General features: G+C 39.0%; 2 protein-coding genes across 2 annotated transcripts; both read right to left on the bottom strand.

Moving 5' to 3' along the window:
* Nucleotides 1-448: 448 nt before the first annotated feature.
* On the bottom strand, nucleotides 449-14580 carry LOC101878423 (nucleolar RNA helicase 2). The gene is made up of 15 exons (XM_005153685.3): nucleotides 14392-14580; nucleotides 13552-13818; nucleotides 12856-12931; nucleotides 11972-12150; nucleotides 10349-10466; nucleotides 9257-9442; nucleotides 8558-8703; nucleotides 7437-7586; nucleotides 5554-5715; nucleotides 4629-4748; nucleotides 3751-3824; nucleotides 3386-3545; nucleotides 2934-3068; nucleotides 1678-1722; nucleotides 449-847 (listed from the first exon to the last, which is right to left on the bottom strand). Exons 1-15 carry the CDS (start codon nucleotides 14494-14496, stop codon nucleotides 635-637), a joined length of 2136 nt encoding a protein of 711 aa, XP_005153742.2. The 5' UTR covers nucleotides 14497-14580; the 3' UTR covers nucleotides 449-634.
* A 1639-nt stretch (nucleotides 14581-16219) lies between these two features.
* STOX1 (storkhead box 1) lies at nucleotides 16220-21376 on the bottom strand. The gene is made up of 3 exons (XM_005153684.1): nucleotides 21244-21376; nucleotides 17344-19663; nucleotides 16220-16259 (listed from the first exon to the last, which is right to left on the bottom strand). Exons 1-3 carry the CDS (start codon nucleotides 21374-21376, stop codon nucleotides 16220-16222), a joined length of 2493 nt encoding a protein of 830 aa, XP_005153741.1.
* Between the last annotated feature and the right edge of the window lie 1097 nt (nucleotides 21377-22473).

Raw genomic sequence — 22473 nt, 5'->3', positions numbered from 1 at the left:
TTGCCTGAGGAAGCTGTAAGCTGTCCCCTCCCTGGAAGCGTTCGAGGCCACACTGGATGGGGCTTTGAAGAACCTGGTCTAGTGAAAGGTGTCTGTGCCCACGGAGGGGGCTGGAAATAGGTAAATCTTTAAGGTCCTTTCCAACCCAACCCCATTTATGACTCTATATTGTAAAAAAGTTACACTGCAACTGTAACTTAAACTATGCTGCTCACCATCACCCACTTTCCGAACCTTCTAACACAACATGAACTTGTAAAATAATATTTTATTTTTTTTTTTTTTGGAAAATGTACAGGTTTGACCAGCAGTTAATATCTGTATATTATACAGTGAGGCAGACTACAGTTTTGAATGCAACAGCCATATTCTAGAATAAAGATTCAGGTCTTACAGTTAAAATGGAGATACAAGAAAGAAAGGAAACTGGAAAGTTTTGTTTTCCTTGTGGGCTTTTTAAGGTGGTCTTTTTTTTTTTTTTAATTGAACAGCATCTTGGTTATGACCGAAGTTGTAGTGAGAAAAAAACCTGAATGACAGATTTTTCCAAGTGGTACAAACACACAGGAACAGCCTATTTTAATTTAATATAAAATACTGCAGTCCCATTTGTATCAGTTCTAGATTGTTGACATTAACGATCAAATGCTCTGTCAAAACTTCGCTTCTGGCCTCTGCTTCTGAATCTGTTTCTACCAGAGCCACCCCGCCGCCCGCTTCTGGAGCCTGAGAAGCTTCGGCCATTTCCTCCACTTCCTCCTCCTCCTCCTCCTCGCTGTGATTCTACTAGCTCAGGTAATTCAGTTGCCACGCACAAACGCCATTGTTTTGAATCTTCCCATTTTGCCTATTGAAATAAAGTCAGACATAGCAAGTTAAAATCTAGGAATACAAATACAGGGTACTTCATTATTATTAAATTTGCTCTACTGAAAAGGTAAAAATGTGAGCTAATATAGGGGATTTCAGTTTATAACTAAAGTGGTCAATGCTGGTTTCAAAATTTTAAGCTTCAGAGCTACAGCTGTCTGAATATGCCTGAGATACTAAAGAACAGAACTGAAATCACCCTCAGAGCTTTACAGAGCAACCTCATCAGTAAACTCCCTTTCATTTATTAAGAATACCACTATAACTGAACACAAGCCCACATCCTACCCTGAATTCCTCTCTAATCCAGAACCAAACATTGCTTTTGGAGTCAATGAATGCTAGGGCATATAGGTGTAGACATACACTAAGGTAGAAATACATGAAGGAAAGTCTGTAAGAAGGGATTTTGGCATGGGAATACTAATTCTGCCAAGCAAAAACCTGGAATTCACTTTTGTGTGGAGAGAACTCTAGGTGAAAAGAAGGGGAGACAGGGAATAGAAAAAAAAGAGGATTTTATAGTGTAACAAAAATTACTGCCTACAAAGATTAATCCACCAGCAGTAACACGGGGTGGATTTGTTCACACCACCACACTTCCCAGTGCAAAAGTTTCAAGCAACAGCTTTTTTGGGACAACAGAATTCTTTACGAGAGGAACTCTATATGTTTATTCCATTCTTCAATTCCTTCAAAGCTATCCCTTTTGCTGCTAAAAAAAGGCAACATACAGATTGCTTAATGTTTTCTCGTCAGCCAGTTTTATCTACAGTCTGCTGTAAACAGAAATTTCAGTGAATGTACCTCTATTTCCTTTTGGTCTGCTGCAGGAATATCAAAGCACACACCCTAAAAAGAAAGGGTAATTTTAATGGATACAAGTATAGCCTTTCAATTGACTGAAAACAAACCAAATGAAACGAAAAGTAAAAAAATACAAACAACAAATAAAAAACCCCACAACCCAGAACCTACAACTCTGTGTACTAGAACAGTTTTACATTTTAAAGTGCTTTTAAATAGAAACTTCATATATTTAAAAATCTTTGGACACTCAGAAATACTGCATCAGTATTTCTAAGGACACTTCTACTTCCTTAAACTTTTCCTCAAATATACACTTTTTTCTTTCCTCTGCATAGCTAATACTTCAAATTCATATTTTCTTCTTTTTTAAAAGTTTAGAGCCCTTTCCACCCTAAATTGTGGTCTCCTGGCTTCTCCATTGCCCATTTTGTAAATTCTTTCAAACCAGAAGTTTTCATCTACAGTAGGAAACCATACACCTAGTAAATTGAATATTTAGATTCAGACTAAAAATTTGAAGTTAATACTACTTGAATGATAAAATACAATACATAATTCACACTTTAAAATGCTATTTGTTGTCTGAATAAGCAGTATGGATAGAAAGCATTACAAATTTGAAGTAAGAAAAGCCATTCTTAGTGTCCCATATATCAAATACAGAACAATGCTGTGAGTAAACAGAGTAAATGGATGGAGAAAATCAGCAGTAATGCCTAGCAACTCTCAAAAGCAGGAAATATAACTTCCTTGTTCTCTGTGTCACCATGAATAATGCTGTATGATCACACATTTTCATGTTTCTGAAAATGCATAAAAATTCTGAGACAAGAGTGAAGCACTTTTGCTTAAAATAACCATCTCTCAGTGAGTTTTGCCACAATTGTTGCAACATTGTTAAATACGCAACTCAAAATGTAACTTTTTGATCTTTCAGTTTCAGTAACAGGATTACAAGCCACATGCACTATCAAAACTGACCTAAGAAACCTTGTTCTGTGTTCTGTCACTAAAGCAGTTGGCACAGTTCATACCTTTTACCTGTTGGGCTATCATATATTGCATTCTACTACCTCTTTAGCATGTCAGTGGAGCTGAGCCTTAAACCCCTTACATACCAAAGCCTAATAAAACAGACTGAGGCCCACCCTTATATCAGTCATGTCCTTACCAACAAAGCATGATACAGGGGAAATTCTTGAGAAAAGGCTACAACCAGAAGAGCTCAGTAGCAGAGATACAAAAAACCTTACCATTTTTCCCTTGAGGAAACACATTCTGTTCACCTTCCTATCAACATCGTCACCTAATAGTTCTCGCAGTTTTCGCCAAGCATAGCTCATATTGTTTATTTCTTCTGAACAGCTTAGTATCATGGTAACAAATCCCTAAAGAGTAAAAAATGGGGCATGCTTCATTAAGTCAGAGGAACATGCTTCAGCACATCTATCAGTCACAAGAAACCTGCTAATTTACAATACATTAACTAACTTTTCAAGTAGATAACCGTTACAGGAGAGTAAGTATATTTATAGCCACTATATTCTTGCTTTAAACTATACTAGTAGTTACTAGTGGCTTAAGTACAGTTCTCATAAATAAAATAATGATGAGACATAATTATTTAAACATAGAGGCATATTTTTTCTTTGTGGGAGGTTTTTTTTTCCAGATTTCAGACAAATGTTAAGCCATACACCCTTACCGCATCTGAGTTCAGCAGGGAGCGCTGTTCAATGGAAGTAGCACCTGAAATATGAGCTAGAGCTGCAGCTAGAGCATTAACTGGTCCCTTTTCTTCTATTAGAAACCGAGCAGATTCTTTGAAATACTCAATAGCAGTTTGAGGAACAGAATCCAGACACCTAAGAAAGAAAAAATAAAGAAAAAATATATACACACACATATACTATTATTTACTAGGCTCTGGAACACAAGAAAAAACAGCAGTCCGAGATTTTAAGAGTGATCAGTCCAAAGAGTTCAGAGAGACAGTAAAGAGCAACACAAAAAGCCCTTCTGAACTAAGAAGGTAGTAAGACATGACAGGGCTTGAGTGACAGAACACACCTGATGGCATCTTTGCTGGAAGCCTTTATTATATCAGTTGCAGTAGGAACACCAACACGCTTGAATGTAATGCCCTGAAATTTAAAAAGCAAATACAGATGAAACTTGCAGACCATAAATAATTCAGTTCTAAAGAAACAGTACTGGACTCCAATGAAACAAGCATTTAAATCTATCACTTCTGTTCTTTTCAACATTTAACTCCCACCTTTTGCTAGTGAAAATTAGAAGGTTTACAGGGAAATGGGTAACACTAAAACATCTTTTGTTTGCACCAGGTAAGTTTAAATGATACAATGACCTTAAACTGAAATAAATAGAGACCATTTGGGCAGATTGTGGCTGGGAGGGGGGTGGGGTAGAAGGGAGGGGGAGAAGTCTACAAATTCAAAATTACTAATTTTAGTCTGGTTTATATGTATTAAGCACAAGTTACACAGCCTTTCTAAATGTATGTCTCAATTTTTTATATGCCGAGACGAAAATATCTCATCCCAACTGAATACCTAAAGAGAAAGTGCTATATGGAAAAGCACACAAAGAGCAAAAACTGTAGTAACAGTTCTCAGTAAAGCTACATATATGCAAATCACTGATCAAACAGTAAGCCAGGACGAACACTGAAATCCTGCTGGCTTTCTCTCATTGTCACAGGTACATTCTTGCCCGCATTTGCTGACAAAGTGGGCATAAAAATCTGCAGCACATTCCCTGCTCCACAGCTGACCACGTTACCAACTCTGCCAGGTAACTGAACCTCAAACAGCTGTTTTATAAGATGTATTCTGTAAATGAACTACTGAACAAAATGTGAAGATTTTACATGCTGTTTACATGCTACATTACATCTGAGTGCTCAGAAGAGAACTATACTTTACCGCTTTCTGTTCCACATATCTTAACTGATGTTCTTCCTTTCGCTGATAAAAACAGATACAGATCCCAGTCCGTCCTGCTCGACCTGTGCGTCCAGAGCGATGGATATAGGACTCCACATCCTTCAAAATGAATAGCCTTATGACTTATCTAATTTTTTGTAGTTATCAATTAATTGTATTCACATAACTTAGTAGAAGCTATTACAGATCAGCCTTAACAATACAAGTAACTGCATCAGAGAATAAAATAAAGAAACATTGTTTCACTAAAGTCAAATTAATGAGCTTTTCTATAGCCCTCTAAAAATCACAATTTGAAAGCCAAAACCATGAGCATGAGTCAAACATGAATAAACTAAGTCTTGTTTTGGCATCACCACAGAGAATATGAAGGAAAAAACCCCACAACCCTACACCAAACCATTTTGAGTGTGTATACTTCCATAACAAACCCACTCAGCTTCCTGCACATCAACTTGATTGTGGTTATTGAGATATTAACAATGAATTCACTAAAAAACTACCTTGTTTCTTTTAAACCCTAACTTCAGCCAATGTTCTCACTGTTGGGGTCCCCCCTCCTCATCTATGTCCCTACTTAGTGAATTGTTCTTGCAAGACAAACTGTCTTTATTTACTTCCCACTGCTTCCAGACTTGCAATCACCACACATGGCAATGAAGGGAGAAGCTTTGAAAAGACTCAGAAAAGGTACTTCAAGGAGACCATTTTTTAAACATACTAGGCACTGATGCACTCTGAAAAAAATCCCCTAAGAAGCTTCTGTATACCAAGGCATTTCTTATCCTTACCCTTAAATGCAACAATAAACTCTGTGTGGTGAATGCCATCACCTGAGTGCATATACTACTTGAAAAGAAGACTACAAATGATTACAAAAGCATGCAGCGTAACCATATCCTACCTTTGGTGGTGAACTTTGTACAACCAGGTCAACTTCAGGGATATCTAAGCCACGGGCAGCTACATTGGTTGCAACCAGAACTTTAAATGTACCATTTCTAAAACCTTTCAGCGTGATCTCTCTTTGCTTCTGAGGGATGTCACCATGCAATGACTGGCAATCCTGAAAAAATAGTATTATAGGACTGTACTAAAATTCAAGACAGTGCTCCATTTTATGGTCAGTTTTGGGTACAATACCTGATATTTGATAGATATTGTATGACAAGATATAGAAGAACGGAATTAATAGAGTTTATATTTTAGGTGTCTTACAATATTTACTCAGTACTTCTTATTCGTCTACTTCAAAGACCTTTAACAAATGTAAGAAAAAAGAATCACAACATCTGTCGTATCTCCACCTCTAATTACTGTGACATATGAAAACAACTATGCCCTAACTTGCCATCCACACAATCTCTGCAAAGCTTAGCTATTTCAAAATAGCCATCAACAATTTTCTCAGGCCTTCTTAGTATTATTTAGGCATCTTTTCCAAAACTGTCGATTTTTAATGTCCCTTAATATATTAATTTCCCCTACTACCAATTAAAGGGTTAAAATACAAGTGGTCATGAAAAAAATAACCCCTCCAAAAACCCTAAACTCACAACTGCTACAGCTTCCAAGACAATTTCATTTTAATCCAAACACTTTGAAAGTCCTATATCACAGCAGTAATGAGTATGTAGACCAAACATCCAAAAATTGGTTTCTCCTCCACTTGACATTTCACAGTTTGCCTGCAGGTGACCACCATGTTTTCCACATGTAAATAGAGAATTATTTGAAAAAATACTAACTCATGCTAGGGTCAGCATAGAATTCAAAAAATATTTTTCAGTTTTGGATTGTCAGCTGCTAAATGGAATAGCCATATTTATTACTGAGTATTAATATGCTAAAAGAAAAACATCAAAATAATTTCCTTTTCTTATGTGCCAAGAACGAGTTCTGCATTGCCTGTGCAAGACTTGATAACCTAACACCATCAGTAACAGAATAAGACTCCACACTCAGATTTAGCTGCTACTGAGGTCATCCAGGAGTATGGGAGAAACATTCCTGTACACAGTTGCAGCAGATGAAAAAGCTCCATCTTTCTCTGGGAACATAATGCTATACTGTTTGTTAGACATAACTCATGTCCCCAACGAAAGTACATCTGGAAAAAAATAGTTGCTGTGGTTAACACCATCAAAACCAAGCATGCAATGCTTGAGTGTTGCTCCACATCATAAACATTGCACCACCTCACCAGTGAGTTATTTTCCACCAGTGCCATATCACGAATCTCAGGAATACACCAGAGGTTGGTTACAAGAGATGGCAGCTTGAATTCTTGCTGTGTATGTATCTTTAAACCTTCGTAACACCTAATAAACATCTTAATACAACCTCTGTTATATTATGGCTCTAAACCCTAATCTGCCCCCCCAAACAACATTAGTTAATGTCAGTGTCACAGCTCAGTAACCACTATTCCAGTACATCACCTGTTATCCTAGTAGTTTTCTATGTCTAACAAACAGTCCTCTCTACGTAAAATTCACAACTGCTTCACTTAATGTCAGTGAAAACTCTTCCTTTAAGAAAAAAATCCCAGTATCTTTTAGCACAGCCTAGTCCTGAAGACTATAATGCTGTAAAACTTTCAACCAGTTTGTTGGGGGTTTTTAAAAGGTTCTTTTTGGCAGTTTGAAACTACCTGACCACCTGCAAAAGCCTGCCTTACCCACTCTAGAAATCTCTCTTTAAAGCTTACTCAGCATAGGTCTGGTATCAACATAGGGTTGATGCATCTCTGACAGGTTTTGTTACTTAATACAAATGATAAAGTACCTGTTTGATCGAAGCATTCAGAGCCAGTTCATTTGCCTCTTTTTTGGTCTCACAAAAGACAATGGTCCTCCCGTAGCTGCCACTGTAGACCTGAATGACATCTCCAATAACAGCGGCTCTCTGAGACCAGTGACACTCTATTGCCAAATGCTACAGAAAAGAATTCCAGTGTTTAGTTTACATAAAAAACACAAGATTTATTTAAAATACATTTGAAACTGTAAAATTCAGAAATACCGAAGAGTTACACAGTTTCCCAATGGGCAAAAACTCATGTTACTGGAACATGCAAAGTCCGTAAGATTCTTATGTCCACCAGAATTAGTCTAATATTAAGCAAAATAATTACAGTAAGAGATAAAAAAATGTCTGCAAATCACTTTTTTAAAGCAAAGAAAAGAAAACAGGAAATAATATTCCATTTCCCTGGAGAACAGTCAAGGTGCAAGATTTTGTCACAGTTCTATCAACTAAAGCTTTATGTCAGATGAAGCAAAACAAATAAATGCAGTGCATTAAAGGCTTTTTTTCCAAGCACAAGATGAACATTCTTTCAATCCCACTGACACAATTACATGTCCTGTTTATCTGTCAAAGTAATCACTAAGCAAGACTTAAACAGAAACAAGTATCTTATCAAGTAAAGATAACTAATTCAGGCTTATAGCATTTATGTATTGTATTCCTTGTTAGAGTATTTACTGCACAACAAAGGCCTAGTGAGGTGAAATACCACAGGAGTTTGAAAAATATCTCCTATATACAGAATAGCAGGAGTTGACTGTGAAGTCCCTGGCAATTTAAAAGAGCCAGGCTGATGTTAATGGGTGCCTTTGGCTTCCAACTTGGATAAATTAACTTTTCTCTGAAAACCAACAATACTGGTAATTGAATCCTCTCTCTGAGATGTATATATGATTATCAGATGCTGTGAGACAGAGAGACAGATCCTAAATCAAGAAACATCTGGACTAGCTATAAAATGCCATATGCTTAAAAATAATTCTCAAAACAGCTTTCAACATCATTCCAACAATGTACCTTAGGATGGGATTACCATTTGTAGCACAAAGAAAAAGGGAGAAGTCCTGAAAACATTTCACGTTAGATAGATTACTCACTTCTACGGTTGTAGCAGCCTTTTGAGTTCTTTTCCCAATAAGGTCAATCTGTTCATATCTAGACTTCATGTATTTCTTAGCCACATCATACACCCAATGTGGGCAAGTTGCAGAGAACAGCAGTGTCTGGGGATTGTCTTCAGAATCTTAAAACACAGAACAATGTTTCACAAACTTCCTATGTTTCATATTACAGAAGTATACAAGTTTTTTCATGGGTTATTAAAAATATGAGGTTAAATATCAGTGTATATAAAATAAAGAAAGAAATTCTTCTTTTTAAATGTATGCATTACCAACATCTGGAAAAAAAAAATACTCTAGAAAGTCTGAGTATTTCCAAGATGACGAAAAAAGTTACTATGACCAAAACCCCAGTCTATTTTTAAGCAGTGAAAAGGGTAAAAAGCTTCTAATTCCTTTTAAATGGAAGAAGTCCAAGTACAACTTTATAGGTGTCAATGAAATTTAAAATCCACTACCTAGGGATACGTATATAACCTTTGCAAAGGTCTTATAAATAATTACCACTTTCACAACATGTGAACACGCAGCAATACTGCGTTCACAGTACATTTTCTATGATATACAGTATTCAGTCATTTCTTAACAAGGACACCTTCAGAAAAATATAACAGGATTTTAGCAGACTAAATTATTACTAACATTTCCTACTATTTGTTTAACTATTGAGATTACCTTTCTTGTATGCAACACGTAAAATGTCTTCCACTTGCTCAGCAAATCCCATGTCCAGCATCTGGTCAACTTCATCAAGTACAACATGTTTCACCTTGGTAAGGTCCAGCTTGCCACTCTGAAGATGGTCTTTGATTCGCCCAGGTGTCCCAACCAAAATGTCAATGCCACTTCTCATGAGATCAACTGATCCCAGGAAACAGCAGAAGAGGAGTTAGCAGTGAAAACAGGGAGCTCTCTCTACATACATCAGAAACACATGGTATCTAAGTAATAACAGAACAGCTTCTTGAACCACTCATAAGTACTCTCCTTAAAAATGCAAGCAAGAACAAATGATGAACAGCAGGAGAAAATTTGGGTGAGAGAAAAAACAAGAACAAACTGGTAAGGTAGAAGTCGTACTGCTTTCTGAAGGAAAGATATCCCATGTCCCTTTCCTCTCCCTTGTGATTTAAATAAAATGGCACACAAAGAGCTTCTTTTAACATACTTTGGAAATAGCTCTTTACAAACTATCTACCTTAACTGGAAACTTTAAAAACATAAAAAACAAAAACAAAACTAAACCACCTCACTCTATGTATTTCACTATCCACATTACCAAAATCACCTCATTGCTTGAAGTTCTGCAAGGAAAAACAACCCTGTCTCAAGATACATTACAATGAAAGTTCTTGATTCTCATTCCTGTTCTCATCTGCCTTGTTTACAACCATAACCATCAAGACACTAAATTATGTTGTCACAATAAAGAATTTATTCTCCACTTTATAAATCCTCCAGATATCCTGTATTACAGCTCTAAGACTAAGTATTTTTTAAAGAAAAAAAGTGCTTAAAAAGAGCCTAAACCCAATTATTGTGTATAATCTTTTCCAGTTAAATTTGAAGTACATGAATAGACAAAGAACACAAGAATGTAATTGAGAGCTATTATTATTTCTCACCGTAAGAAGAAATAGTCTGAGCTACTGAATTTCCCCATGAATGCCAGTTCTTAAGTTAAAAAGTGCATGTTTGAAAGGACTCAACTGCATTTCTCAAATATTTCAGTAAATCAACATTTCAATTATTACAGGTGTCACTTACTTTGTCCATTGTATGGAGTTCCTCCATAAAAACAAGCTACTGTTAGCTTTTTTGTGATGTCCTTGAAATCTTTGGCAACCTGGTTTGCCAACTCTCTTGTTGGGCAAAGAACTAGTACCTAGACAGAATGCAAACAGATGTTCTCTTACCATGGCTTTGCAAGAAACCAAGAGACTACTAATCATCAGTTTAGGTCTTAGCATTGACATAACTGAAGAAAAAAAAATACTGGATTTAAATAGTTATCTAAGCAAAGATTAGAGTAACACACTGCATAAGTCTCTTGTAACATCATTAATCTCCTTCACATACTCCTTAGGACAGTCAGACTTCTTTTTAAATCAGACAGGAACTTAAATCTTATTCAACTTTAGCTCTTAAACAGATCAGCTACAGGTTTGCTTCTACATAATCATATGCTGTTCAAGTATAAGACTAAAGGATCTGGGTAATAAGTTTTTTTACACATGTTCAGTAATGCTTCACAGTCCTGCAAGAAGGTGTAAAGAGGCATAAACTGTCTCAGCTTCAATATGATTCAGGGAAACTTATGTTTAGTCTGCCAAGCTGGTGTTCAGCATGGTTCTGGAGCCTGTGATGATATTCCTATAGAAATAACCAAGGAATCATCCTCTCTTCCAGTATATAGGCCTCACCACAGATGTTTTAACTAATTTAGTTTAACGTGTGATTACAGTACTGCTCTAAAACTCAGCTGCAGTGGCTTGACAAATAAAGAGTCTTAAAATCCTTACCCTGTTACTTCTTTCAACATTAACACCTGTGACAAAAAAAAAAAGAAAGTAGAAGCTTTCTGTGGTCTAGTGAGGCCTGAAAATTGTAAGGACTTGCGACTCCCTCAAAGAAAGCTTTCCCTTCTCTGCAAGATCATGCTAAAATCTAGAGTCAGCATTCTGTCAGACAGCCAACATAATGGGCAGACACAAACAGAACTAGGACTAGTTTTAGAATGAGTTTCAGTTAGGCTATGAGATGTGTGACAAGACGAAATAAACCTACAAACATTTCTATTATTGAAGATATGATAAGCTTTAGTCTATCTGGTTTTGGAAGGCATCATAAGAATTTGGTAAAAAAAAAAAACCCCACACTTGATATTCCCTAACAGAAAGCAGACAGCTCATAATAATCTGTGTTCTCTGGAGCAGAAGCTTCCATATCTGGTGCTGGTCCTAATGAAACCTAAGTCCTCTCACTATCTACATGTTTAAACAAAGAAGACAGCTTTTATCAACCAGAAAAAGTCACTAATCCATTACTAATTTGGGAGAAAAACAAGCATCCAGTAACCACTGGACCAGAACAGGTAAGGTAATTGAACAGAATTCAATAGGGACATGGTGAAAACTTGTAGGTTCAGTCTCCTTGTAAGCAGAAAAAGGAATTGACAAGTGGATAGAGATACTGTACTCTTTACTCTTGACCAGATGATAAGAGGCAACACATGATGCAGGCAAACCCCAATGAACGCAACTTTCAAATAATCTTTAATGTAGATTGCCCTATACCTTCACAAACTTTAAGAACTTTTCCAGTGGGTTAAAAATCTGAATCACTTGGACATAAGGCAAACCAAAATTAGCATTCTAACTAAGAAGTTACCTTTGGTGAACGGCCTCTTCTTCTTTCCTGTGAGTCTCCCTGAAGCTTTTCAATTAAGGGAATAGCAAAAGAGAAAGTTTTCCCTGTTCCAGTTCGTGCTTGAGCAATTACATCTTTGCCAGAATATACTGGGTTGAAGGTCTTCACTTGCACAGGAAACAGGTAGGTCACTCCTCGAGCTGTGACAATTTCAACAGACTTCCTTAATACAATAATTTTACAAGTGTTCTGTCATGCTTTTCAGAGAAAGTTATCAAAAGCAGAACTTCCATCAACTCTAAAGTAAATCAAGACTATATAATAACCTCCACTGACTTACTGAATCACAGAGATCATCTGTAAAGACTGTTCCTGGACTGTCCATTTTATTCTCCCACTTCATACCACTAGGCATAGTGCTAGCTGGGACAGATGAAGTTACTAACCTTTAATGAAAGCCTTTAAGTACTGTGGCTTTATTTATGTTAATACTCCCCACCTATCTACAAAAATCTCTTCTTTTTAAATAAAAACATGTGAAAAGCACTTCTGTTCATCTCTTAATTCATACTAAGTCATGCACAAACTACTGTCAAAGATTCTAAATATAACTTTTTCCTTTACTCACATTGAAGTAACTTTTAATTGAAAAAATTTTGCACAGAATACTTTTTATTTCGATCTTATGTCATTCAAAATTCTACTGTAAAGGCTGAATGGGGCAATATCGCATACAGAAAAGTCTGTTCAAAACATATTTAGAGTAGGCAATCAATATGCCTTCTGTGGAGTTTCTGTTAGCATACACGCAAACAGAGCACCTCTCAAAGCTCATTAAGTTGAGCATAAAAACACGTGACAAAGATAATTTACTTTCTGTGTTGATGTTATGCCAAGAAATTTACCTTGAAGAAGCTGCACAGTCCCTTTGGAAATAGAAAAATTGGAGAAAGCACCCTCTTTCTGTTCTTCAGTCATCTCCTGTAGATAAAAAAATAAATCAGATACCATTCCCTGTATCATATGACCATTGGAAAATCCAAGGTAATGGCACAGACACTGGCATCATACCAAGAGACAGATTTTCAGTGACAGTGTCACAGCTGCAGCTGAAAAGCTGGAAAATACTATCATATTTCAAAGTTAGACAAAAGTGATCTGTAATTTAAAACTGTTTCGTACCTAATGGCATATCCCTGTAAATGCAAAACACCCAAATTAAAACTCTGAAAACTCTTAATTAAATTTTAAGATTCTATTTTAAATAATTACCAGTGGCCTAACAGAATATGCAAGAATCAGGCTTGATATCCAGCCTATTTCCCACTTCCCAATTAATATATGAAAACTATTTACAGACACAGCAGTTGACCCCCAAAAGAATAACATTACAAGGTAAAGCAAACAAACCCACTATTACCTGGTAACGGATCACTTCCATATAAGTTTTAACAGCACAGCTATTAAAATGCTAAGCATGAGAAAAGAATGCTAACCATGGAGGCTACAGATGCTTTGAGAAACATCAATTGTAACAGCAGACAACTGCAAAAGGCTGCAGAACATACAGGTATAAAAAATAAATCAATCAGTAGTTTTACCTGCTCTGGCTCACTGTCACCATCACCACTTGACGTTTCACTTGAATTACTGTGCCGTTTTTTGTGGCTGGATTTACTGTTTAAGGAAGATAATTTGGCATTCTCCGGGCTTTCTTCTCTTGTATGACCGTTTTGCTTAACTCCACTCCTTGATTTCTTGAGTTTAGGGGGATCAATGTCATCCTCCGACTGCTCACTTTCCTCCGACTGAGTCTTTCTTCTCCGGGATTTCTCATGGCGCTTAGATTTCTTCTCTTTTTTCTCCTTCTGGCAAGGCACAGAGTAACACGGCGGTAAATGAAAACACATGCGTATGATCCAAGAGACACGAAACAGAGAAGACGTTGCAACAGAGTTAAAACTAAAAAGTCGATGCTCGAGTTATGGATGGGGCGGGGCTCGCACAAAGCAACAGATCCCTTCCTGCCGCGGCACAGGTGCCACCAGGAGGCATTTTACTGACCACGAGACACGCTGGCCTCTTCCCCCGCTGAAGAGTGCTCCCGAAAGCGTTCCAGGGACCACTGCGCGACGAGACTGGCCACACGCCTGTTCCAGCACACCCAGCACCCCCGGCGGGGCGGTGCCGACACGAGGCGAAGGCCACGGCCCAGCACCACAGGCCGTGCAACCGTCTCAGGAGGCCCCGCCGCGCACATGGCAGCCCCGCCGGCCGGCTCGACGCGCACCGCGGCCGCACCGCGCAGACCCGCCCCGGCCCACGCCACTACTGGAAAGCTACCGAGGCCAGACTCGCGGGACACGAGCCCCAGCACGGAGGCGAGGCGGTGTGGCCAGGCCGTACCCGGGAGCGGAAGGCCTCGGAACCCTCCCCGGTACCTTGCGCCGCCGCCGGCTGCTCTCTATGGCAGACTCGCTCTCCATGGGGCACTCGGGATCCGACTCGGTCCCGCTGCTGGCGCTAAACCGGGCAGCTTCAGGCATCTCCGCTCTCCGGCAGCCGCTCCGCGCCACGCTGCCGTCCCCGACCGCCGTGTGACAGAAAGAGAACCCACCCACTGCCCTGGTAACCCGGGGCAGGGCCACGCCGATCAACCGCCGCCCGGCAGCCAATAGCTTGCCGCCCCTGACGCCAAACTACAACACCCAGCATGCCTCGGGGCTCCCCCCCCCCCCCCCCCCCCCAGACTCCAAGATCCATCGTGCCCTGCGAGCTTGCGGCGTGTTCGCCGTGAGGTGACCGCCATGACGTTCAGGATCCGGCAGCATGGGCAGCGCCCAGGGGCTTTCCGGCGGGACTCGCGTTATGCTGAACTCCCGATATGCGTGTAAGCTCCTGGGAGGAGTTTTATTAAGGGAGCGGAAAAGCTGCGGGCAGGTTGTGGCAGCGTGAGCGGCTGAAGGAGGAATGCTGCTGGAGAACGGGGGAGACAACGGTACAGGTGTACTGGGATCGGACGACAGAGATCTCTGCAGAGCTCAGCTCTGCTCGCCTCTGCCCAGTCAGCACCAACGCAGTTTCTTCCACTTAACAGCCAGAGGCACCTTCTTTAAACGAAGTCTCCAATAGCTTTGAAAACTGCTAACTAGAGCTTCAGTCTTATGTCTCAGTAACTACTGGTCTTCAATACGAAAAAGCCTAACGTAGACAATAACTGTATGACCAAATACCTACCCAAGATTTGAGAGGACCGCCAGTCTTTGGCGATTAGCAGCACGAAACCACTACAGTCTGTGCTTAGCTACAGGAATAAATGAGGGTTAAAAAGTCAAAATTAGTCTTCCAAACTAAAAGCTGTAAAGTGATACTGACAGGTGCCAGGATGTTAGTTCCTTGGAAAAAGCAAAGTGGCAGTCAGGAGCAGATCAGGAGCGTGCAGGAACACAGCAGGTTTTCTTTCAAAGCAATGCCCCTGACCTTACTGCTGTCTCCTGCACCAACATTTTCATTCATAAAGACTTAAACCTTCTTGCCTGATATAAACACCAAATAGAATCAGGAGGACAGTTAAGATTTCTTCAGGACACAGGAAGAGAACTTCAGGATTGTAATGGGTTGCCCAGGGAGGTTGTGAATTCTCCATCCCTGGTGCTGTTCAAGGCCAGGTTGGACAGAGCCTTGGGTGATATGGTTTAGTGTGAGATGTCCCTGCCCATGGCAGGGGGATTGGAACTAGATGATCCCAAGGTCCTTTCCGACCCTGACTATTCTATGATTCAAGGAACTGTTATAGTAACAAGGTGCATGCTGATCTAGTTCATTTGCCCTGGTGTGTGGTGTTATTTCTGTGGCACAAGTAAGAACCACTTTTAAGAATTACACTGTAAAACAGTCCTATCCAGCTGATACATTTCCTATTCGAGCAGCACATACACTTTCCAGGTTAATAGTGTGATCTGAATGAAGTATATCAGTTCTCATTTTTATTATCACAGGAATGCAAAAACTGATTAAAGATGAGAACAGAAATATACATTAACTCTCTAAATACTATGGTTACAAGTTTTAGCTAACAGCTTTGATTTAGAGACAGCTTCACAGATGTGACTGATGGAATTTACAGTATAGTTACAGTGTTACAAATGGAAAGTTTACACCTTATTAAAAAAAATAATCACATATTCATTAGTAGAGTTAGCTGAAGCAAGGATTTTGTTGCAGTTATCCTTCTGCTTTGTCCTCCTCTTTGCATTAGTATTTATGCTTTTAGAATTTGGCAGGAAGCTTCATCTTCTTTTCAGTCCATCTGAAATAACAGAATTATTAGACATCAGTCTTCACATTCTAAAAATAAACTGAGTTGGCTTAACTTCTGCTACCTCAGATGGCATCAATATGAACAATCAAAATGATCATTTGAAATACATTTTGCTAAATGAATTTATCCATCAGATTTCAAGTGTTACATCCAATTAATACGCTAGAAGTGTGCTTGAAAGAGTTCACAGTCCAAAGCTGCTTAAGGGGGAAAAAAAAAAAAACAACAACAAAACCCAGCCTGCAGAATTCCTTTAAAAACTGTAGTATTTGATTTGTTCCCTCAAATATTAGCTGCTCAAGGGGACAGCAGATATGTTATGAGAACACAAATGGTTTAATTACATTTAAAGTCCTTTAAGATCCTAAGAATATGTGATGTTATTAGAAAAATAAATGGATATGATTTTTCCCTTGCAGCATTTAGAGTTAACAGTTTTGTAGGTCTTCTCCACACGCAACAATTGTTTCATACATAATTGTTTTCCATTAGGTGATTGTTTAAGTATAGTTACAGGCAAAATGTACCCTATGAAAGGAAGCAGAAGCTTCTAGCCCAAGTGACGGGCACATTCTCCTGTCTGTTGTGAGCAGGTTGGATGGTATTTTGTCCTTTAAATTGTAACTGAACACCTCTATAAGGCACTTTTAATTCTTAATTTATATGCCAATATTCACAATTTCATATGGCAAAAACAATGTGAGCTGAACTTGTCTAACAGGAGTTTATCAATCACATGTTTAATAGTGAGTTTATCAATCATCACGTTTCTTAATATTTCTGCACCTGGCCATCTCCATCTGCAAGGCAGAACTCATACTATTTTCTTGCCTCCTAAAAACAAATCCAAGATATAAACAACAGCATTTGTATTGCTGATTTAGGAATGTATATGTAAAAAGACATGGTAAAACTATACAGTTTGAGTATTCTGGGACATAACACTGGAGTTTCTAAAGATAATAAGAATTTGGGGGAGGGGGAGAATTATGATTTACAGCAATGTTTTTGCCAAAATCTGAATGTTAATTTGAAGATAAAACATCTAACATAGTTACATGTGTTTTCTTACCTTGGGGAGTCAATTCCACTGTCTCCTGTAATGCTGTGGTTTTCTGTCCTTTCTGACTGTTTCTGTCCAGGTATCACAGTACATGCATTCTTAAAAAACAGATCTTTTCTTCCCAGAGGGTTTCTCATTTCTTTGATCTGTGAGCCCAAAGCACAACATGCCACCTCTTTGCCCATCTCATAGATGAAGTTCTGCAAAGTGTCAGCATCTGAGTCAGCCTCATCAGTGTGTCCAAAATCTGCTACAGCTGAAGCGTTTGCATATTGAGCAAGGCCAGTTTCTTCTTCCTTTCTGTGACCTGTCGGAAGAACCTGACTGCATAAACAACTTTCTTCCATAAAATCTGGTTTTGGATACTCTTTTGAGCCATCAGTTGATTTTGCAAAAATAGCACTTTCCTCATATCCGTGGTCTCCAGAGTAATGTTTAGTTACAGTTGTGTCGTACTGGATGGGATAAGTATTAATCTCACATTTATTTAGGGACATAGCTGTCCCCACCTTTTGTGCAGCTTTGATCCAGTCTCTTATACCTGAAAAAGCATGGCCAGGAGGCAGGTGACATGGTTCTTTGCCTTCAGAATTGTCATCCAGATGTAATGTGTTGCAGTTGTCACCATGATGTGCTTTTTCATACAGAAAAGGGCAGTTACCAGTAAATCCCTCACTTTCCAGCTTCATTGATCCAGGGTGGCTGGCACAATCATATTTAAACATAAGTTCACTCTTCTTACCAGTCTTTTGTCTGTATTTCACACCAGGTTTTTTTACCAGGTTAATGTTGGCTGTATAATTTGAAAGGTGGACATTTTGAAAGTCATTTGCTGTTTGATCTGATAACTCACATACAGTGTCAGCTTTGCATCTGCAATGCTCATCTTTCAGATGTAATGAAAATTTTGCATCTTCTTTGCATTCACCATTTCCTTCAGTGTAGGAGTGAAGGGATGTTTTATTATCCCCAGGATTTTTTTTTACTGATCTTCTGTAGATATTTTTTTCCAAACTATTACTCTCCAGGAAGTATTTGTTTGTATTATCTTTTTGCAAAGTATTGCCTTGTGGATGACTAAAGTTTTTACTAAAACTGTCTTTCTGTAGTTGGAGGGAAGACTTGTTAGCATCTGGTGTGCTTTGCTTAGCTTTGTCAGCCTGTGTCTTTGTAGCCAGCTCTTCGGTTTCATGGTCAAAGGTTTTTGAGGAGTCCAAAGACCTTGGCCTTTGTAGAGCCCTTTCTTGTTTTCGAGTCCTGGACTTCAGCTGACTATTCAGAGTACCTTTGTGTCCTTTTGCATTAAAGTTGCATCTCCATGATAGACCCTGAAAAGGGTTCTTAATTTGTTTTTTATATATGACATGGGATGCCACTGCTACATCAGGTGGCTGCTGGTTTCCAGTAGGCAGCAAAAGGTTGTCTTCCAGTTTCTGATTTTGAGATGTTAGCTCATGTATGTGAGATGTCCTGTTTCTTCTGCTAAGTTGCTTCTCTTTCTTTGATATTGTTTTCCTGGTCTGTTTTGCTGTTTTATTTTGTGTCTTTTGAATACAATCCTTTGAAAGATGGTTTAGCCTGACTACTGACACTTGGGGCGCTGTACCCTTACTGATACAATTTTTCTGCTCCTCAAACTTCTGCATCAATATTGTGTGCTTAATCAAATTATCAACTGTAAGAACAGGGTTAATATGCTTGATGATTTCATGTTCAACATCACGTGGAATATTATCTAGGTCATCTTCATCCCTGACTGGCCACTCCTTGGGAGGAAACTGGGCTGAAAAAGTGGAATACTCCTCCTTACGTTTTTCTTTTCTAGAAGCACTTCTCCAGAAAAGGCTAAGGCCAAACCTTTTGCTTTTCATTTTCTGTTTCACAGATGTCAGTGATTTGATGGCATCCCAGAAATGGTTTTCAGCAGATGCAGAGACCCCTTGAGTTTGAATTGATGGCCTCAGTTCACTGCAGCTTTTCTTATATCCTCCTTTACAGTCATAGTTCATTAGCTGAATGTGTCTTTTATCACAGAGCATATTCTGGTCAGGGAAACAATGGCAGGATCTATAACAGGATACCATAGGAATGTTTTCTTTCACTAGGTCTGCACAAAGCCCAATGTTTACCAGGTAAGTGATGGAAGATGATGAACAGCAGCAACTGTCCTCCAATGTGACTCTTCTATTGTCTTCCTTGGCATCATTTGTGATAAAGTATGTGTTGGGAGTCACAATGAAGTATCCTTCTCCTGTATGATAGATTTTTCTTTCTTTAATTAGAGTACCAAGGATATTATATAAGATATTGTGGGAGGGTACTGCAATGCCTGCAATAAAGACACAGATATTTCAAGTCATAAGTAAGTTTTCAAATAAAAAGGGTGCTGGCCAAAAAATAACTTATTTACAACAGATCTGAAAGGAACTAAACATGAAATACCCAATGTATTTAGTTTACAGGATTCCAAAAGAAGCTTGAAACTGATCTGGCAATTAAAGTTTGAGTAGGGCATGCTCAATTTCAACATCAAAGTGTCCAGAATCAAAAAAGAACCAAACAAAAGTCAGGTTTTCTTTTTTTCTAATACATCGCTACTCTGCTGAGCTTCCAGAGCCAGCAATTGTTTGTTGTACCCTGCAGAACAGGGACAGACCCACTCTACAGCAGTGTCTACACATGAAGGCAGCAAAGGCTGCCCCAAATCTCGGAGCCAGCACAGACTGCAGCTTCTCGGACAGCCAGATGAGGGCAGCACAGAAACATCATCCAGCCGAGGGCTCTAGGAGGTGCAGTCCTGCCGGTGTCCTCCCAAGGACTGATCTCTAAAGCCCTTTTTAACTCTGCCGCGGCCATTCCTCACGGATAAGGCAAAGTCACCTGAGGAGGAAGGTAGAGGCCAGCTGTGTTTCTGGTTGTCACTGCAGCACTGCTGTGATGGAGCTTAGGAAGTTCTCCTTTGAATGTGCAACACTGCTCTCTTTGCATCTGTGAAAACGTAGCAAGAAATATGCTCTCTCCCTGCAAACTTTGAGTGTGCTGCTTCTGGCTGATCTAAAAATGCTAGCTTGTGGTTTCTCAGTGTACATACGACTACATCATGTTCCTGGCAGGGTTCTGAGGCACTTCATAGGGTTGCATTAATATTTTTGCCGCTACTTAAAATGTGTACCGGATCAATCTGTATGTAATGTCTACAGAGCTAAGATTCAAGAGGAAGCTCAGTATGAAACAAAGCAACCTCCTGCAGAGGGCTGTAATGAGCCTTTATGAAGTCTCATGTACACACATACACACTTCAACATTGTAGATTTAAGGGAAATTGAACATTTATCAGACTGAAACCACAGCATTTAAGGGAAGGTGCTGCTACTTCATCAGAAGATAATTACATTTAGTGTAAGTAATTTGATTTCGTGAAGGGACTGGAATTTGAAACAAGAACCTGAATTTGAAGCTGATTGGTGTTCTTTGATAGCAAATACCAGATGTAGACTCCTACCCAATCCCTTTGCTGCTAAAGTCAGCTACATTCCGGTCTCTTAAAGGGGGATTTCAAAGTCTTTGTGATCTGACACACAGTGTATTTTGTGCTGTTCCATATCCAGCACATAATACTTCATCTATGGTTTTTCCACCCTCTAGAAAGGGCATACTCTCAACATGCTACTGCACTCAGTTCCCTCTTATTTTCAAAGATGATTCATTAAAATCTGTAAAAAGGATTATATTCAAGACAGTGTTAGTGATGCTCATGCCTGTGTTCTACCAGTTGCCTGTTAATTTATATTCTTTTGTATTGTCAGCTTTGCTTGTAAACATTCAGTGATCACTTGCCCAATATAATTCAATATATTCAATCTTGAGGATACAGTCACTTTTAAAAGGAGGGAGAAATGAGCACATCACCTGGATAATTTTTCACTAGCTGGTCTGTTAAGGTTTCCTGCGTGACCATCACAAGATCCATGTTCATGTCTGATATAGTATGGCATATTCTTTCTGCCAGAGAAATGGAGTGTGACTGCAACAGAGGATTCATGAGGAGTCACATCACCTGAAGAAGGAGGGGGAAAAAAAAATTGTTTGGATGGAATAGTGTTTAATTTTTTTTCTATTAACTGTGACAGATTTTCACTGAAGATTTCTTGTATTTCCTCAGAACAAACACCTTATGCTCAGCTAATTTTCTTTGGGAAATTAGGAATATTTAAAAGAGAAGGGAAATGGTACTAGCATTTTTCAAGTGCCTTTGTAATGAAGGAAACAGAAGGATACATTAAGCATGTTTGTTTGTTTGGTAAATTCTAGCTTAAAGCATCATTTAGCTTAATAAACAGGGAGCTGAGAGAGATGTGTCTGATCACTGCTGAATTTTTAGAAGATGGTTTACATATAAAACCATACAGAATCTGTATTTTCCAAGTAGCTAAGGGAAAAGGTAAATATCCAGTAATCTAAGTACAAAACCTTGTCACCAAATCAGAATGCAGAGGATGAGGGGGGAAGAACTGCAACAGACTTTGTCCCTTTCTTGAATAGAAATGGTAAACATTCCAAATTTTTGACTGCACTCTAGAACTAGAAATTATCTACTAAACTGGACAGAGGGCAAAAACTTGTTCAAATTGCATGTATTTTTTAGGCTACATCACCTCCTCTGGTGAGAGACAGACAGTAATATTGCCCTTGTTCTGAATGGCAAAAGCAGAAGCTCGGAGGGGCTGAGAGGGTGGCCCAGCTCCCCCTGCAGTAACTGCAGCCCTAGCCCAGAGGGCTGAAAATTGTCTTAGTCCTTCATCTCAACTCTCCCATCCATAAATCACAAACAAAGGTAAACGCTGCCCTTCTCCCCTTTGCAAGATGGCAAAGCCAGTAAGAGCAAGCCTAGCAAGAACCTCTGAAATGGTTCCAGCAAATGATGTAGGAAAACCTGAAATAAGTATTTTCCCTGAAAGCTGATGACAAAGAACAAAGCAGGGGCTCACCTGCTGCTATGTTCAACAAAAAGCACTCAGAAAAAGTGGTGGCATAGAGTTCCCCCAATGATATTGCTAGGATACTCCTAGCAGGTGCAGAAACCATTGCAAGCTTTCTTTTTGCATGGGAAAAGTTTATCAGCATTCAGTAGTAACTCTT

This window comes from Melopsittacus undulatus, chromosome 4 (genome assembly GCF_012275295.1).
Source record: "Melopsittacus undulatus isolate bMelUnd1 chromosome 4, bMelUnd1.mat.Z, whole genome shotgun sequence".
NCBI classification, from domain to species: domain Eukaryota; kingdom Metazoa; phylum Chordata; class Aves; order Psittaciformes; family Psittaculidae; genus Melopsittacus; species Melopsittacus undulatus.
This window is presented reverse-complemented; position numbering and strand designations above follow the sequence as displayed.

What these genes read in the sequence shown, in the direction of transcription:
- STOX1 (XM_005153684.1), bottom strand. Translation starts at nt 21,376, where the DNA reads ATGAATCCTCTGTTGCAGTCACACTCCATTTCTCTGGCAGAAAGAATA. An exon ending in GCTAGTGAAAAATTATCCAG is followed by an intron (nt 19,664 to 21,243) that starts GTGATGTGCTCA and finishes TCTTTATTGCAG; the next exon opens with GCATTGCAGTACCCTCCCAC. An exon ending in AGTGGAATTGACTCCCCAAG is followed by an intron (nt 16,260 to 17,343) that starts GTAAGAAAACAC and finishes CTGTTATTTCAG; the next exon opens with ATGGACTGAAAAGAAGATGA.
- LOC101878423 (XM_005153685.3), bottom strand. Translation starts at nt 14,496, where the DNA reads ATGCCTGAAGCTGCCCGGTTTAGCGCCAGCAGCGGGACCGAGTCGGAT. An exon ending in GTGACAGTGAGCCAGAGCAG is followed by an intron (nt 12,932 to 13,551) that starts GTAAAACTACTG and finishes TTTTATCTACAG; the next exon opens with GAGATGACTGAAGAACAGAA. An exon ending in TACAAAGTTCACCACCAAAG is followed by an intron (nt 4,749 to 5,553) that starts GTAGGATATGGT and finishes TTCATTTTGAAG; the next exon opens with GATGTGGAGTCCTATATCCA.